Source organism: Dothidotthia symphoricarpi (assembly GCF_010015815.1).
Source record: "Dothidotthia symphoricarpi CBS 119687 unplaced genomic scaffold P153scaffold_17, whole genome shotgun sequence".
Lineage (NCBI taxonomy): Eukaryota > Fungi > Ascomycota > Dothideomycetes > Pleosporales > Dothidotthiaceae > Dothidotthia > Dothidotthia symphoricarpi.
In genome coordinates, this window is record NW_022985024.1 from 402323 (window position 1) to 419088 (window position 16766).

Sequence of the window (16766 nt, forward strand, 5' to 3'; positions counted from 1 at the left end):
TAAACACGAAGTACACTGAAAGACAAACGTTGAAGCATCAGGACACTTTTTTGTAGCTTTTCATCAAATCTTGACTGCCTATAGAAAAGCAGGATCATGATGATCCTGCGTCTGGCTTGCTACAATTCGTGTAAGACACGCAGCAGGCACTTACGTCTCTACTGATTGTGACACTCTGGTATGCAATGGCAAAGTGGTATTGTTAAGCAGAAGGGACCCTATCGCCTCGCAGCTAACCATGAATTCGTCTCCGTCCAGAGACTTTTGCTTGGTTCCGGTACGATACTGCCACCTGCTTTGACGCCACTGTAGATGGCGTCCCACAACGCAAACGCAGTCTGTAGGTCGCCGGGTAAGTCCAGGGATTGTGGAAAGTAACGCGTAGAAGCTGTCTCGACGACTCTCGACTTTGTTGATGGTGATGTTGGGTCCGCATCGTTACTGAGTAGCTCGTCCAAATAAGACTTTACGGCAATACTCAGGGCGCAGTTGTTGGGTAGAAGGAAGGGCAATCTGGTTCGAATAAGCGCTTGAAAGTGACAAAATGGTGGGACTATACATACTTCATAGCAACGACTTTGAGATCAGTCTTCCGATCGCAACAAGCGGTCAAGAACATTTGTGTGGATGCAACTTCGATCAGGTCACGGAGTGTCTGACGGACGACATTCACGATCGAGTTGTAACCGAGAAGGTGCTGACTGAGAGGCCCCGTAAAGCCGATCGGTCGGTGATGCAAGATACTAAGACCAGCAATACGAGATATGAGCATATTGGCGTCTCGGTCTTGCTCTGTGAAGATGTCAGCTACAGATGAATCTGACACAAGCAGGAAAACGTACGGCTACCGCGCATCGGTGCGCCATTGTACTCAGGGAACATGTTGATATCGCCGTTCAAAAGACCCAGACGAAGCATTTCAACAGCGAGTACAGCAGCGTCTTCAAGCTCGGCTCTGCCCTTAAGACTGGCAATGACAGTCGCAAGGAACTTGCCCCATGAGGTCAGGTTGTGGTTTGCGTCGATATAGTCTCGTGATGCAAGGAAGCGCCATATGGAGTTATATACAATCTCGTCGAGTGAGGATAACGGCTATGGAAAGTTTTAATCTACAGCACATTTAGCTGGATATGATACTTACGTTCTTGAGGACCTTCTTGCCGACTGTCTTGGGAACGAATTCAGTGTCTTGCAAGGCGAGAATGGCAGCGCCAAGATGACCACATCCCTTGAATACTGTCAGTACTGCGCAAGGCGATATGTCTCCCTGTCGTTTTACTGACTTCATGTTTTGCGACAACAGATTTGAACGTGGCTTCTTTCACGTTCCAGGTGTCGACAAGCGTGGAGGTCTCAGGTAAACCTTTCATACTGATAACGCTCGACTGAGGCTTCCCTGTAGAATCCGGGAACCAACATCTCAGGGTCAGATCCTTGTGTCTGTACCAGTTGTGCAGGGCGCTTGAGAGAAGATTGATGGCTGCTGTTCGGAGCGGACTGACTGTCAATCTCACAAGTCTACGATATTCCGGCGACTCACCTCCGTCCATCGGTGGGACTTCATATATTTCGCAAGTAGTGCGCCATTGGAGGATGCGCGCGTTGATGAGACCCTGAGACAGATAGTAATACACTTCGTTTGGAAGTCGCGCGCCGAGGTATTCGTGCGCATCGTTTGGCAGAGAACCCGAGTTCAGAGGCTTGTAATCGCCATCCGTTGTGAAGATTGGGTGGTTTTTGACGGCCAGGCGCGCTTTGCGATACCTGTCAAGGTAGTTCAGTTGTTCGAACCGTGGATCCTCTCGGTTGTTCATGACTACAGAATAACCTGTTCTACCATTACTCATGATCATCTTGATCGCGCTGTGCGGCTTCAGCAGCTCCGTTCGGTTTGGTGTGTTGAGGCTTGGCAGGGTTGGGAGAAATGAAGTCCCAGCGAGTAAGAGAGCATCCACGAAAATGTCTTCTGTGATCTTCCCATTGCCCGCAAACTTCTCGAGGTCGGCGATACATTTCGATCGCCGTGTGAAGTAGAATGTCTTTTCCTCAAAATTCCACTGAGTTATGACCTTCTCGCATTCGAAGAGGAGTATTTCAGAGGCGCCTGAGATGGCATGGACCTTGGCTTCTTTCTCGAGATATGCAAGCTATATTGTGTCAGCCGTCGCGACCGCAGAGATAACTGCGATCATTACCTGGGCCCATGCACTGTACGGCGCAACCTCGAACGATATATTTCTTTCAACAAGAACGGACTGTAGTGCGCGAAAGAGGTCTTCGGCTGTGACGTATTCTAACAATAATCAGCCTACGTCCATTGGCTCGGATATGCGTGTCTCTCACTGGACTGCCCGAACTTGTCGACAGCTGGTTCAGCCTGATGATTGTCGTACAGGTTCCAGGCCTCGGCGTTTGTGGCAGCCTCCATTTGCTTTTGCCGGAATGGATCATCTGGCTTTGCTATGTCTATCCCACTGAAGACGAATCGCGGCTCAATCTGGAGACTTGCGAACGTGTCCAGGTCCTCTTCGATATGTTGCTTCAACGCCAACGGGAGCCCTCCGAGCGCGGGGACGAGCGGCTCTTTTGCGCGAGGGTGGTTGAGAATACGGTGGTTAAGATAGTCAGCGGCTTCGATGCCCACGCGACAGCCGTTGAGCTCATGTAGATCTCCTAGCTCCTCAAAGTTGGCGTTCCATGCTTCGAAGTCGCGAATCATGGTGAGTGACGGGCGTATGTAATCTAAGTTGAGAGTGAATGTATGGCGGGGGTGGTGGATAGCGATGTAGGTGCGTGAGAGCGAGTGTGATCAGTCGCGTATGAGGCAAGCGGGGGACAATCGCGTATCGAATGCGGGGTGGTGATAAAGCAACGGGAACGCGAAAGTGGAAGCTACGATGCTCGCCCGCTTGGCGCATGATCCTGGTTCTGCTCTTACCGGATTCGACTAGCTCAGGTACAATCAATCATATCGCTTGGATTGCATGTGAGAGACAAGCATATGCACAACTCAAGTTGATCAAGCGGACTTCAAGTGTACGCCCTGTTACCCTACATCTAAGCTGTCCAGATTAATCCTACCAACCTACAGCTACATCGTAATATTGAAGGTATCTTTACACAGCGACCTGCGATCTTATCGTTCATCCGACTTTCTCAGTATCAGAAACAAAGATGGCGCACTCTGAGGGACGTGATACTACAATTCCAATAATCGACATCTCAAATCCGTCTGAACAGGTCGCTTGCCAAGTACTTGAGGCGGCTTCAGCGCATGGATTTCTCTTCATCAAGAACGATGGCACAACCATTCCACCAAAGGACATTGACGATATGTTTGAACTGGCAAGTCTATCCCAGAGTCAACGTGGCCTTCTCTTACAATCAAAATAGTCCAAAGATTTCTTCGCCTCCCCTGCCTCTCAGAAGTCTGAGTATGCAATCCATTCTCCAAAAGCAGGTGGCATTAATCGGGGCTGGGTGTCCATGCAGGGCGAGGCTCTCGACCCAGAAGGCACAAAACGCGGTGATCCCAAGGAAGCATTCAACATCGCCCCTCCATCCCGGGATGTCCCTCTGCAGCCCCTTCCTCTTCCCCTCTCCACTTCCAGCGACCTGATATCACGTTTCCAAACATCCTGTCACAAACTCTGCACAAACATCCTTTCCCTCCTCGGCACCGCGTTGCAGATCCCCGATCCCCAGTACTTCAGCATGCGACACGATCAATCCCAGGGAACCTCGGGCTCGATTTTCAGAATGCTATACTATCCCAAAACATGCACCAAGCCTGGAGAAGCGAGGGAGGGGGCGTCCATCAGAGCGGGCGCGCATTCGGACTACGGCTCCGTAACGCTCTTGTTCCGCCTCCCAGGTCAGGCAGGCCTCGAACTCCAAACGGCAGATGGGTGGATACCTGTCCCCGTAAACCCCGACCCTTCCCAGAACTCTTCTCCACCGATACTGGTCAATATTGGTGATCTGCTGTCTTTCTGGACAAATGGAATGTTGAAGAGCACAGTTCACCGCGTTACGTTCAGTGGTGGCGAGGAAAGATACAGTATGGCGTATTTCTGCCATCCTCTAGATGAGGTGAAATTGGATACCGTGCCCAGTACGGTTATTGGGGAATTTGGCGAGAAGGGGAGAGAGGAGTTGAAGGGCCAGAAAAGGAGATTGGGGCTAAGCGAAGAAGGGGATGGAGAAGTTCTGACGGCGAAACAGCATTTGGATCGGAGGTTGAAAGTGACATATGGGCTATGAGATGGAAGGGCCACACGTAGGTACCCCGAAAGTCTTAGATGTACCCCGAAAGTCATAGACGAGAGACGTCTAATGATACGCAGTATGGACGCCACGCTATGCAAACCCCATACAATACGCTATGCACGAAATCCAAAATCACCGCCATATGTAACTGATCGAGCTTCAACCTCTCCTCTTCCTCCCCACTCTCCCTCCAATTCCGCCTGTTTCACTCACTACATCCCTGACCTCCCCGATCCCCTTGACTAGCACATTCCTTTCCTCGACTGTGCCCCCCAGCTTCCTTATCATCTGCTCCCGTGCCTTCGCCGCACCTGGTGAATTCCAGCCCAACTCTTGGCTCGGTTGATACTCCTCTACCACCACGCTCTCCTCAACATCATCCTCAGCTCCAAGATTTCCAGAACTGTCCCCCACAGACGGATTCGAGCGAGTAGAGGTAGCACGTCCTAGTTGTTTCCGTTTGCGGCGTTTTTCACCGGCTTGGTCTGCGGGTGTGGGTGTTGCTTTACGGTTTGCGCGGAGTTTGGCGAGGATGTCGGAGTAGTCTTTTTCTTCTTCTGCACCTGGAGGTGGTTTCTGTTGGATTGGTACGACAGATTCAGGGATGGCGGAGACAGGTGCGGAAGTTACGGAGTCGGGTGTCAGTTCTTGTGCGGCTTTGGATTTACGAGGCGCAGATGTAGCTCTGATCAGAGATTCCGCTGATGAGCTTCTCTCCCTAGTACTTGCTTTGTTCTTGAGGTGCGTGCCTGAGCCTGTGGATGATGTTGAGGGCCGCCTCGGTGAGTTGGCACTGATGTCCCGCAGCGGAAGTGACGCTGCGCCATCAAATCCACCCAGAGGAGCATCATCGTCAAACAAACCTGCAGAATTAGTGCAATCGTTTTGGTGTATCGCTGAGTTCGTTGTGGAGGTAGGTGTCGCATCTGCCGAAGGAGCAAGATCGAGCGCACGTGAGCGCTGTGCGCCTTGGGATTTGGTTATCATCTTTACCACCTGCGCTTTCTTCTGCTGGAGCTTGGGCTCAGGAACGGACACAGTACGTCGGTCGCCATGAGACGGTCGGTTTTGTTGTTTCGGCCTCTGAGGTTGCGGTGGCGTAAGCGTATTCAGCATGTAGTCGCCGTATGGCTGCAACTGACCCGTGCGCACGCATTCCCAGAGCCATGTTGCATGCACAGCAGGTATGCGGTAGTCTGTAGCGAACTTCAACTTTTGAACGTTTGGGTTCCGAGTACTGCAGACCATGACCGAGACCTTTCGCGAAGTTTGCTCATCATACGTAGCACCTGCCAAAGTTTGTCAGACCTACATCAGGTGAGAGTAGTCAATATCGTACCCATAAGTGTAACCACTCTGGTTACATGTAACAATTCAATACCCACGAAGCCGGTGGAGTTTACCGTTAGGCCGGAGAAACCTGGAAAGCGCATCAGTGACCTAGAACTTGAAGCGTATAGGGACTATGGACTTACCGCTAACGCTCAACTTATCAAAGGGTCTGCTTAGCACGTCTTCCTCAGAGTCGACAAGGTGCTTTCCGTAAAGACAGCGCTCGACCCACCAATTGGTAACTAAGTTTAGACTCGATCGGGCGCGGTCTGGAAGAGACGAAAGATCAGCCCCTGTATCGTGAGGAACTACGAGATAACCCCGTCTCAGATCGTCAGACGAGACACTGTCAATGTCACCGCTCAGAATGCTGCGTGCGCCATTGCTGTCCAGGTGCTCTCGCAGGATTTTGGTCTATGGCGGTTGTTAGCAAAGCCCGAAGCCTTTTTCTGGTGTGACATGCCTTCTCTTCGTCGAAGCCGTGAGTAAGTACGATGCGCCCTCCAAACACCCCCTCGTGGGCATCGTCGCCAAGAGGTATAGACGGAGGCCCACTGAGATCCTCCGTAGAATCTGCGTTAGGATGCGACTCAGCATGCAAAGCAGCGGTCTCTCCTGCTAGTGTTGTAGGTGAGTGAGCTCGGGACACGCTTTGGTTGGCGGGGACGTTTTCAGTCCAATCGTCCTCTTCGTCTCTCGGTACCTCCAAGCTTGCCGACGTGATGCCAGCCCATAACGCTTGACTCTGACTCCCCATTTTGGTGCTCGCAGAACGTCGCAACTTTCGTCGGAAAGAATGGAGCGCCGGGCTAGGCTCTGCGTCTCGCATACGCTTGCCCAGGACAGGCGATGTGATTTGTATGCGGTCCCACGCACCCTTCCCTCTATCTTCAGCAGGCGTTGTAGGGTTGAAGAGGGCCTCCTCGAGGACCATACCTCTCTCAAGACTCTGCTCGAACCACTCCAGCGACACAATCTTCATGCGCCAATTGAGCGCATGCTCGTACTTCTTGCCCGTGGGTGTAGATGCAATGAGATGTGTGACAGACTTGGTCAGGTCGCCATGGTACTCGGCCCCGTTCTTGTCGACTGTCTCCTGAATGTGCTTTCGTTGCTCCGCTGTGCCCTGTCAGCAGTGACCGGCCGCGCGTGTGCTACTTCACGTACGGTTGTCAAAACCAGTGAGGCAAATCTTCAGCCCAAAGAACGTAGGAAGTCGATATTCTGCTTCCAGCGCAGCCATGTCCACATTATCGTCTCCCTTGATCCAGACATCTCGGAGCGCCCCGAGCCACGCTGGCGACAGCACCTTGACATCCTCCCTCGACTTGGCGACATAGCGGTATTTGGCGCTGTCGGTGTTGCCAACAATGAGGTGCGTTACGTCCGAGGTGAGATCGAGCTTGATGGTCGCGCCCATCTGCGCGCCAATGGCGGCAAGCTGAGCCTGTGCACGGCATCAGCAAGAAAGAATATTCAACTATATCTGCAGCACATACGCGCTGCTCGGGGGAGATGGAGGTGCAGCAGAGGATTGCCCCGGCGAGGGGCAGCTGGCTCGTTCCTGCGCGCTGTAAGTGCATGCTCGAGTGCGTGGGCAGAAGGCAAGCTGACCGTATCCTCCCTCTGGCGCGTCCATGGCATTCAGTGCCACATGCCAAAGTCGCAGTCGCGATGTCGAAAGCGCGTGGCAGTGGAGCACGAGATCACGTGGCAATGGCCCATCCACTCCCACTAGTGCACTCGGTCCAGATCTAGACGCGATTTGATCGTGTGCTTCTGCGCATCGGGAATAACTTCGGTGATGTCGGTTTCCAAATCACTCCCACGCTGCCACTAGCTAGCCGTGTTTTCACTGGTATTATGAAGCTGCCCTATCGTCACTCTGCATCGGGACCCCCGGAAGATGATCATTGTTGATGAGCCCGAAGCGTTGCTGTCATCTCCCAAGCTGCCATCATAGGTATGCAATCCATGCCTTGTCATCCGCTGCCGGGCCACCCGCTGGTCTTGCCGTGGGCACCGAATTTGGTGACATTTCACGAGGCTCGAGCTGAGATATGTCCTGGCCATGGGCATGGGCACGGGCATGGCCATCGAGGAAGCTTGCACTTGACCCACGCTATGGTGGTGAGGTGGTGCGTTGTTGACAGCTTGCGGTGGCTGAGCACTCTGGTCCTTGATCATCTGGTCACTACGCGCCAATGACCATGGCATCCACACATGCTCAAACAAAGTCTACGCGGCTTGTCGGCGATCACAGCGCCTTGCCGAGTGCTCCGTAACTCGGTCGCTAATCTGCAAGAGGCCAGACAGTGGAGGAGCCCTGCAGCGCTTCGTCCACATCTGGCTCCTCTGGTGCAGAACATGATGTAATGTAGCTGTCTTGAGAGAGCCGACATGACCAGATGGTTGGCATATGGACCGAAGATAGTCCTGTCCCCCTGTTCGTAATCATCTCGACGAGGGTACACTACTGACGCCGTCGTGACTGAATACTTTTGCCTCCTCGTTGCTGAATGCCCAAGGTTCTTCTTCCCGACTAGATTCTCCTACAAACCCCGCCGAGTTCCACCCACTGCTGCACTTCTCCGCGTCATCCGCCTCTGCTCCCTGCACATCCGGTCGGCGCATCTGCATTTGCGCACTGCCCTGCTTCTGAATTGCGACCGGGTAGCAAACCTGTCGGCGAGACTGGTCAAACTCAAAACACCCATAGTCCCTGTTCTGCGTCTGTCATTGTCCTGACAAGGCATTCATCAACAACGCCAACACACGCTTTCACCAGCAGGGGAATCCCGCACTACTCCGACACGTCGCTCCACTGCACTACTGTACTACCGACTGAGGTTTACTTGAATTTCTTGTAATACTCACAGAAGCCTCTTGACATACATTTCTGACGTGTGAGTCCCTGTCTCATCTCCCCTTCACCTCAAGTTCGGGCTCTTTGTTTCGCATGCCCAACCCCAGGTACGCCTTCCCAAAGCATCAATAGCGGACAAGGTTGTGTTACCTTGGCTGGGCAGTCCTTTGTGTCTTGTTTGTGATCTTCAAGAGTCGCACGGATGTATTTGTTGTCGACTGTGACATATCCGTCTTCGTTATAAATCTTCATATACTGCCCTGCCCCAGCGTGCCTTATCGCACCCTTCACTTGCAATTGACGTATACTGATTGCGTTTTTCGCCATGGCACAGTGTACAGAGTACCGCAACGTATACACTGATCGTGGACGCCTACGGTACATACCCGAACATCTTTTCGACTCCTCACGCGCCCGCCGCGGTATCTTCCAAGGACGACATCGACGACCGCATCGCATCCACATCGCACACGTAGCCCCTGATCCAACTCTACTCCGCTACCAGAGACGGAAGACGAACAATAAAACACAATTCACCGTAAAGCTGGCGGGCCCTCGAGACAGCGCCAAACGCTATCTGCGGTCGTTTATCGACACACATTTCACCGCGCCCAGTCCAGACGCGAAAGATATTGTGCCTCCGCAATCAACCGCCAACAGCAATCAAGACGACGCAGCAGTTCCTCTCGCAGGCGGGCGATCATCTGCACCCGGCGAGATGAGGTCCAGCCCAAGAAACTCCACGGGCATCTTGGGTACACACGCGGTATCGCTAGCTGCACAGGATTCGCACCGTCCTGAGCTTAGAGAGACATTCCAGTCCTCTAGAAGATCATCAGCGAAGAGCTTAGTCAATAGCGTGAAACCCTTTTCGGAGGATAAACCCGTTGCTTCTGGAGGAGGAGTCAACGTCAACATCGTTCTCACAGAGCCTGTTTTGTTTCTCCGCGGCTTCGAACAAAATGAATATTCTGAACGAAACACCGCGATGCTTCGTGGATCCCTGGTCTTGAAAATTACAAAACCAACAAAGTTGAAGGCTGTCACGCTGAAATTCAGAGGCAAGGCATTAACGAAATGGCCCGAGGGTGAGTTTCTCGTTGCAGTGCAGTTTGCTATTTATTGACTGGTCACAGGTATTCCACCAAAAAAAGTAGATTTCGAAGAAGTAGACATACTGATGAGCCACACATGGCCGTTTTTCAATGCTCAATTCCCAAATGCAGAAGCGGGTACTGGAGCACACCAAGTGGAGTTTTACAAGAACTCTGGAGGCATGGGCGGTTCTCCGAACCCTTCCTCAACAAACCTGACAATAAAAGAGGCGAAGCGGTTATCGTTGGCAGTGAACCAATCGCGAAGTTTTGGAAAAGGTGAAAGCCCTTCAGGCGGGCCGTCGGTAGCGCAAAAAGGTTACAGATCCTTCAACGCTGGCGAGTACATGTACAACTTCGAACTCCCGTTGGACAGCCATCTCCCGGAAACAATTGAAGTTGATCTCGGCTCCGTCAAATACGAGCTGGAAGCAACTGTTGAACGAGCTGGAGCTTTCCGTACGAACTTGGTCGGCACAAAGGAAGTCAAGCTCATTCGAGCGCCATCGGAAGGCTCCCTGGAGCAAATTGAACCAATTGCCATAAGCCGCAGTTGGGAAGACCAGTTGCACTACGACATCGTCATCTCTGGCAAATCTTTTCCTCTGGGTGCTCAAGTACCAATTGCATTCAAACTAACGCCCCTGGCCAAAGTACAATGCCACCGGATCAAAGTGTTTGTGACGGAGAACACTGAGTATTTCTGCAACAACAAGCGGGTACACCGAATGGAACCTGTTCGCAAAGTCCAGCTGTTCGAAAAGCGGGCAGATGGTCCACCGACAAGTACTTTCCCTGGAAGCACAATGAGAATAGTCTCGGGAGGCGGCGTACCGTATGACCAGAGAGCTGCCGCTTCCCGAGGCGAGGACGTGCAAGTGCAAGATCCCACAAATCTTTTAGGTAACCTTGCTGGGGATGCAAACGTTGGTCCCACAGAGATGGAATTCAACGTGCAGCTACCTAGCTGTCATAACATGCGGGGGGACAAAGACAAGCAGTCGAAGTTGCACTTCGATACAACATATCAGAACATTCAAGTACATCATTGGATAAAGGTATGTTGATGTCCTTATCGTCGGATGGTTAAGCAAGCTAATACAACAACAGCTCGTCATGCGCCTGTCAAAACCCGATGCGGTTGACCCCACGAAAAGACGACATTTCGAGATCTCTATAGATTCTCCATTTCACATTCTCTCTTGTCAGGCCACACAAGCGAACACGGCATTACCTGCGTACTCTGGCGCTGAGCCGGCTCTTAATGGAGCGCATGTACCCGAATGTGGCTGCCCGAATGCAGCCGCCCGGCGCACGTCGCCAAGTGGCTTTGTTCCAACATTGGACTCACTCGCCCGCTCAAGGGGTAATTCGAATGCTTCCGTACCACCCCCTAGCCTTGCACGTCCTCAAGCAGCGCACATTGGCGGCCCAATCAACTCCAACGTGCAACGACCGATCCATCTCATGCGAGTACCATCGTTTAACCCCCCAGCTTTCTCTGACGAAGAGCCACCGCCACCTTTAGAGACACCACCCCCTCTTTACGAGACTATTGCTTCACCAACGAGTGGTTTGGCTGACTACTTTTCACGCTTATCAGACGCGTATGACGAAGATAGCGATCACGAACGGAACGACCGCGGGCGTGTCGAAATTCCTCTGACGCCTGGAGGACGCACGAATCGGAGCATGGATGAGCGCAGGACATGGTTGCCGGTTGGATATTAACCAATGTTCAATTTCGTGGCTAGACTGTCTTCACGCTTGGACCAACCATTATGACGACATGAAAGAGATGGATTAGATTTCGGCATTTGTGGCTCGCAAGCGATCTGTGCATAGTCTGGGTAACAAGGTCATTTGAAAGACCAGGGAACGTGGTGTATATGGGGGAGCATCGTAACGAATTTCGTATTTTGGTTCTTGCGCGCTTGCACATTGGCGAACGGGCTTAGAATGCAATGATCGCGGTCTTAGTTGGGGCGTTTATGGGGGAGGATTCAGGTGCTTCTGATGCACCGGGAGTTGGACTTCTTTGTATATATGTTGCCGCGAGATCTACAACGGCACAGGTTTGTATATACAACCAACATATGTTGTTATTATGTTTTTCACTATCGATCGTCTCATCGCCAAATCTTTGACATGCCTTCCTTGCGCAGTGTTTACCAGGTTCCGGCCTTAGATACATCCTTGCTCGAGAGATGAAACATAAAAACAGCCGATTATTGCTCAGTGATACGTATGGAGAAGTGCATGTGGGCTGTTCTCTTGTAGTTGCCATGACAGCTTCCTTCATGGTGTAGACAACACAGACGACATTTTAATTTCAGACGGTAGATCACGTCACTCACCATCGCTCTTGAAATTCTGTATTGACAGGGGGCGTCTCGGCTCAGCTCAACCCGGACATATTGCGGGGAGTGATCCACTGATCCATAGAGGCTAGCTAGCAGTGACTGTTCAGCGAATACTTCGAGACATCTGTGTATTAGTAAGAGACGCACTCGCATGGCGATCGCGACGATGCCAAGTCCTGCATGAAAGGCGTTATTTGACAAGTGAGCTACATATTTGCCAAGTACTGCTGATACCGTATGGTGGTGCAAGGGTAGCGGTTGAGCGGGAACGAGATTGGCTTTACTTGAATTCTCCGGCACCCAAAGAGCGCAAAAGCTTCTCTCTCTAGGTAGAGAGCGCGTCGGGAGCTTGCGGAGCAATTGACCAAGCGTGCCATGTTCTCGTGAGGGAGTACAGGGTTTGCCGTGTTGCACGAAGAAAAGGGATGGTTTGCACGTGGCTTGCACCATCGGAGAGAATCAACCGTCACCCTTGCTTGAGGCCATTGTTGAACAACGACTGCTCTTTCAACATATTCGTTAGCGCCTTCTTGTTTGTATGTCTGCAGACGTGTGCTCTATCTCCAGGCTTCTGCTGGTCTCATCGGATCAATGCTCTATCGAAACGACGCGTGTCGGTTATGGAAAGTCAAACGATTGCGAGCCGTAGTGGCATCCGCGGCTGGCCATGATTGTTGAAGGATGGCGTCGGCCAAGAAGGTTTCCAAGACCTTAGCTACGATAATGATGCGCTAGTATAACATCGACGACTTCCACTCTCTGCTTTTTGCGCTGCCAACTCCTGCAATCTGCACCGAGACCGTCTCGGGACGCCCGCAACGCGCATAGAGGTACGATTGGAGCCGCAAAAGCGCCGCAAAAAGCGCCATAAAAGAGCAAGGGAGACAGGCTGAGCGTGACCCGCTCCTGCGTGTGTTGAGCTCCTCGCTTCTAAGCCTCGACTTGAGCCAGTGGACGCCGGGCTGCAATTGGCTTGGTACGCTCTTCTGCTTTTCTCTTGGTGCTGCTTGATTGTTTCTCTGCCCTCCAGCTCCAGCGCCGCTGACCCAGCACACAGAACGGCTGCACCCACCGCGCCTTCCCCACATCCCCAGGTTCCCGACCTCTCCCGCATCACCAGCTGCTTTGCGCACTCTCGGTGGGCGACTGGCTATTCTTCCTACATGTATCCGGCTTCGCGATCAGCTTTTCACACCGACCGCCGACTATTTCGATAGCCAGGACTCTGCGCATTTTCTCTCCCGCCTGCCTAGGCCGATCCGCCGCGCGCCGGACTACCTACTTGACTCTCGTCGACCAGCCTCTGCAGACCGGACGACAACACGAAACCCTCGTTTAGACGCGTCGCCACATAAGCTTTCGAGCAAGCGGACATAATATTTGGGCTGGGCACGTCTGGGCACATTACAAAGGACCCACACACACACGGATAACACGGATCCAAGCACATCAACATGGCGTGGGATCACCTTTCCATCACGAAGCCGCACTTGGTGTACATCATCCTGGGCGGCTTCACCAGCCTGTTTATGCTGTGTTCCTCGGTCATCAAGGAGCGCCTCTACATTGGCGAGGCTACCGTCGCAACAATCTGTGGCATAATCTTTGGCCCGCATGCCGCCAATCTCATAGATCCATCCACGTGGGGAAATGTTGATCTGATCACTCTCGAGTTCTCGCGCATCGTTCTGGTTGTACAATGTTTCGCCGTCGGAGTCGAACTGCCGAGAGCATACATGGAGAAGCACTGGAAGTCCGTCACGCTCTTGCTGATCCCCGTCATGACGTTTGGCTGGCTAATCACGAGTTTGTTCGTTTGGGGTCTCTTCCATACTCACCTCAACTGGCTCGACAGTCTCTGCGTCGCCGCCTGCGTTACTGCCACCGATCCTGTCCTGGCCTCGTCAGTCGTCGGAAAGGGTAAATTCGCGAAGCGCGTCCCAAAACATCTGCGAGATTTGCTTTCAGCTGAATCAGGCTGCAACGACGGCATGGCCTTCCCCTTTGTTTACCTGGCCATCTACCTTATTCGCTACCGCCCAGACTCTAGCAAGGTTGCCTATCACTGGATTTGCTATACTATTCTCTACGAATGTCTTTTTGGTGCTATATACGGAGTTGTCATTGGCTATCTCGCTCGTCGTGCTGTGCGTTACGCCCATGAAAAAGACCTGATCGACCGAGAGAGTTTCCTCGTGTATTACTTCGTTCTGGCTCTCTGGTGTGCCGGGACGGGTAGTTTGCTCGGCTTGGACGACTTGCTTGTTGGATTTGCCTGCGGTATAGGCTTCTCCAACGATGGTTGGTTTCTTGAAAAAACCGAGGAATCGCATGTTTCCAACGTTATCGATCTGCTGATCAATTTGGCTTTCTTCGTTTACTTCGGCACTATCATTCCCTGGGACTCCTTCAACTCCCCAGACATTATTGGACTCACGCCATGGCGTCTTGTGGTCTTAGGTCTCTTGGTAATTTTCTTCCGCCGCATCCCCATCATGCTTGCGCTCAAGCCGGTCATACCGGATATCAAGACGTGGCGTGAAGCGTTGTTTGCTGGACATTTTGGTCCAATCGGTGTCGGTGGCCTCTTCGTTGCCATCCTTGCACGAGCTGAGATGGAGACAGAGGAGACAACTCCCCTAGCTGTGCTCCCCGAGGAAGGGTTCGAACATTTGAACATCATCGAGATGATTTGGCCGATTACATGCTTCCTCGTCATCGTCAGTATCGTGGTTCACGGAAGTTCGATTGCCGTCTTCACACTTGGCAAACGCATCAACACGCTAACGATCTCTCTTTCATATACTCAAGCAAACGAGGATGGACCAAAATGGATGGATCGTCTTCCGCGCATCCAGTCTCGGTCGCGGACTTCCATGTCTGGCCGTGCACAGTCGATATCATCCATGGACGAGAAAGGGGAGTATGGTAACGGTGAAGGTTTGCTGCCGGCTACGGGCGGTTTCCTGCGTCGTCAGAAAGAGGACGACGATACCAGCCGCTCAAATTCTGTTCGCCCGTCAAATCGGCGGAAACGCTGGGATGCTGGCAAAGGTCCAGGTGGACCGATTTCTCAGTCAGCCATCGCCCCCTCCAGGCGCGAGGAAGAAAAGGCCCAGGACAGTGATGCGTTCGCAGACGGTAATGCTGTATCTAGCGATAGCTCGTCAAACGGAAAGGAGAAGATGAAGGAAGAGCCGGAAGAAGAGATCTACCAAGAGGGTCACAAAACCGTTGTTGAAGATGAAGAAGGCAATGTTTTGGGTGTCAGGGATTCGCATGGAGAGCATGGCGCGAAAAGACGGGACTCTGATAACGCGTACGCACGAAGACTGATGAAGGAGCAAGATGTTCAGCATGGTGTTTCGCAGAAGGAGCACGGCGGTAAAACTGAGGAGGCACCTGGCAAGGCAATGGACGCGATCGAACATCCTCAGAAGACTTGGCGGAAGCGGATGCAGAGCTTCACTGCTACCCACCATCATGATCACGATCATGACGAAGGAGTGGCCGAACCTCCCAAAGCTCACAAGCCCGCGAAGAAGAGTGGACCAGCTCTTGCGTATCAGTTTGGCAACACCATCATTGTCGAAGACGAAGATGGAGAGGTCATCAAGAAGTACGACATTCCCCACGCACCAAAAGACCAGCGTCCCGGCACACAGCGTGGCCAATCCATGATCGAAAGCTCGGGCCGTGCAATCCAGAGCTTGAAGAGAATGGGAACACACATGGGAATCCCCACTACCCATGAAGAGGCTGGGCCTTCAGGTACAAAGAAGTCAAAGAAAGTCGTTAATGAAGAGGATGACGACCGTCTCCGCTTTACTGTTAACGTTGGCGGCCGTAGGATGAGCAAGCTTGAGTTCATCCAGCAGATGTCACAACTGGATCCGAAGGCTCGTGCTAAATTCGTTCAGAACAGCGATGCGCCCGAGGCCGTGAAACGTGAAGCAAACCAGGAAGCAAAAGACCACAAGGATGCTGAGCGCCGACACGCAGCCTCAGAGGCGAATGTTCCTCCGGTTGTTGGTGAGGAGGGCGAGGCGGAGATTCAGAAGATCGAATCTCCTGCAGCCGAAAGGGAGGGACGGGCTCGTGGTCCTGAAGGGTTGACTCTAGTGGACAGCAACGAGGAAGACATTCCCTTCCACTCGATGCATGAGGATCTGGAAAACTACTTTCAGGATAACAAGGATGAGACTCCTGCACAGCGTCGACGTCGTCTTGCGACCCAACAATCAGCAACAGCTGTGCAGCGGGCGGATAACGAAGTTGCAGTGGAAGACAGTGACGATGAGACACCTGCAGAACGCCGCCGCCGCCTTGCCGCTCTTCAGGGATCAACCTCTCCATCAGCTAGTCACGAGCGACGTGCGATACCTCCAAGTTCTCCAAGTGAGGGGAAAGCACGAGGCGGAATTGGCTTCGAAGGCGAGACACCAGCAGAACGCAAGCGTCGTCTCGGTGCACTCGGGGTAATGGGAGATGAGACTCCAGACTCCGATTCTGAAGGCGAAGAGACTGGCGATCCGCTCGAGACTGGCCGCGGTACCCACAACAGAGTAGCTGAGCAGAAGCAGACGCAGATTCGTCAACCACCAAGGGCTCCGGGTATCCGATTTGCGGATCAGCCTCGTATACCCACCAAAGACGAGCGTGCCGCACAAGATGCGGAAGAAAAAGTAAAGCATGAAAGCGGAAAGAAGAGCGGCCTTGGGAGGCTGTTGGGGAGAAAATGATCGATTGTGACTTCAGCATGGGATGTCGTTTATGTGGGGATGATTTTGCTGTCTATCTGGCATGGCGCCAAGGCGTTGGAATGATATATGCTGCAGATGG

The 16766-nt window shown here is 52.5% G+C and overlaps 5 protein-coding genes across 5 annotated transcripts; 3 read left to right on the top strand and 2 right to left on the bottom strand.

Moving 5' to 3' along the window:
- Window positions 1–218: 218 nt before the first annotated feature.
- Window positions 219–2719, bottom strand: P153DRAFT_359454 (PIN domain-like protein; the record flags this gene model as incomplete). Its single annotated transcript, XM_033666870.1, has 8 exons — window positions 219–513; window positions 564–792; window positions 843–1092; window positions 1142–1228; window positions 1284–1501; window positions 1541–2147; window positions 2196–2293; window positions 2344–2719. The coding sequence occupies 8 exons, from the start codon at window positions 2717–2719 to the stop codon at window positions 219–221; spliced, it is 2160 nt and encodes a 719-aa protein (XP_033520853.1).
- A 290-nt stretch (window positions 2720–3009) lies between these two features.
- On the top strand, window positions 3010–4414 carry P153DRAFT_425044 (Clavaminate synthase-like protein). The gene is made up of 2 exons (XM_033672516.1): window positions 3010–3345; window positions 3394–4414. Exons 1-2 carry the CDS (start codon window positions 3175–3177, stop codon window positions 4261–4263), a joined length of 1041 nt encoding a protein of 346 aa, XP_033520854.1. The 5' UTR covers window positions 3010–3174; the 3' UTR covers window positions 4264–4414.
- Window positions 4238–7026, bottom strand: P153DRAFT_369177 (uncharacterized protein). The gene is made up of 5 exons (XM_033668699.1): window positions 6769–7026; window positions 6065–6720; window positions 5745–6015; window positions 5609–5689; window positions 4238–5558 (listed from the first exon to the last, which is right to left on the bottom strand). Exons 1-5 carry the CDS (start codon window positions 7019–7021, stop codon window positions 4429–4431), a joined length of 2391 nt encoding a protein of 796 aa, XP_033520855.1. The 5' UTR covers window positions 7022–7026; the 3' UTR covers window positions 4238–4428.
- A 1766-nt stretch (window positions 7027–8792) lies between these two features.
- P153DRAFT_378051 (uncharacterized protein) lies at window positions 8793–11292 on the top strand (the record flags this gene model as incomplete). The annotated part of the gene is made up of 3 exons (XM_033669774.1): window positions 8793–9555; window positions 9604–10619; window positions 10672–11292. The coding sequence occupies 3 exons, from the start codon at window positions 8793–8795 to the stop codon at window positions 11290–11292; spliced, it is 2400 nt and encodes a 799-aa protein (XP_033520856.1).
- Window positions 11293–13378: 2086 nt separating this feature from the next.
- On the top strand, window positions 13379–16666 carry P153DRAFT_297519 (Na(+)/H(+) antiporter 2; the record flags this gene model as incomplete). The annotated part of the gene is made up of 2 exons (XM_033664161.1): window positions 13379–16198; window positions 16295–16666. 2 exons carry the CDS (start codon window positions 13379–13381, stop codon window positions 16664–16666), a joined length of 3192 nt encoding a protein of 1063 aa, XP_033520857.1.
- Between the last annotated feature and the right edge of the window lie 100 nt (window positions 16667–16766).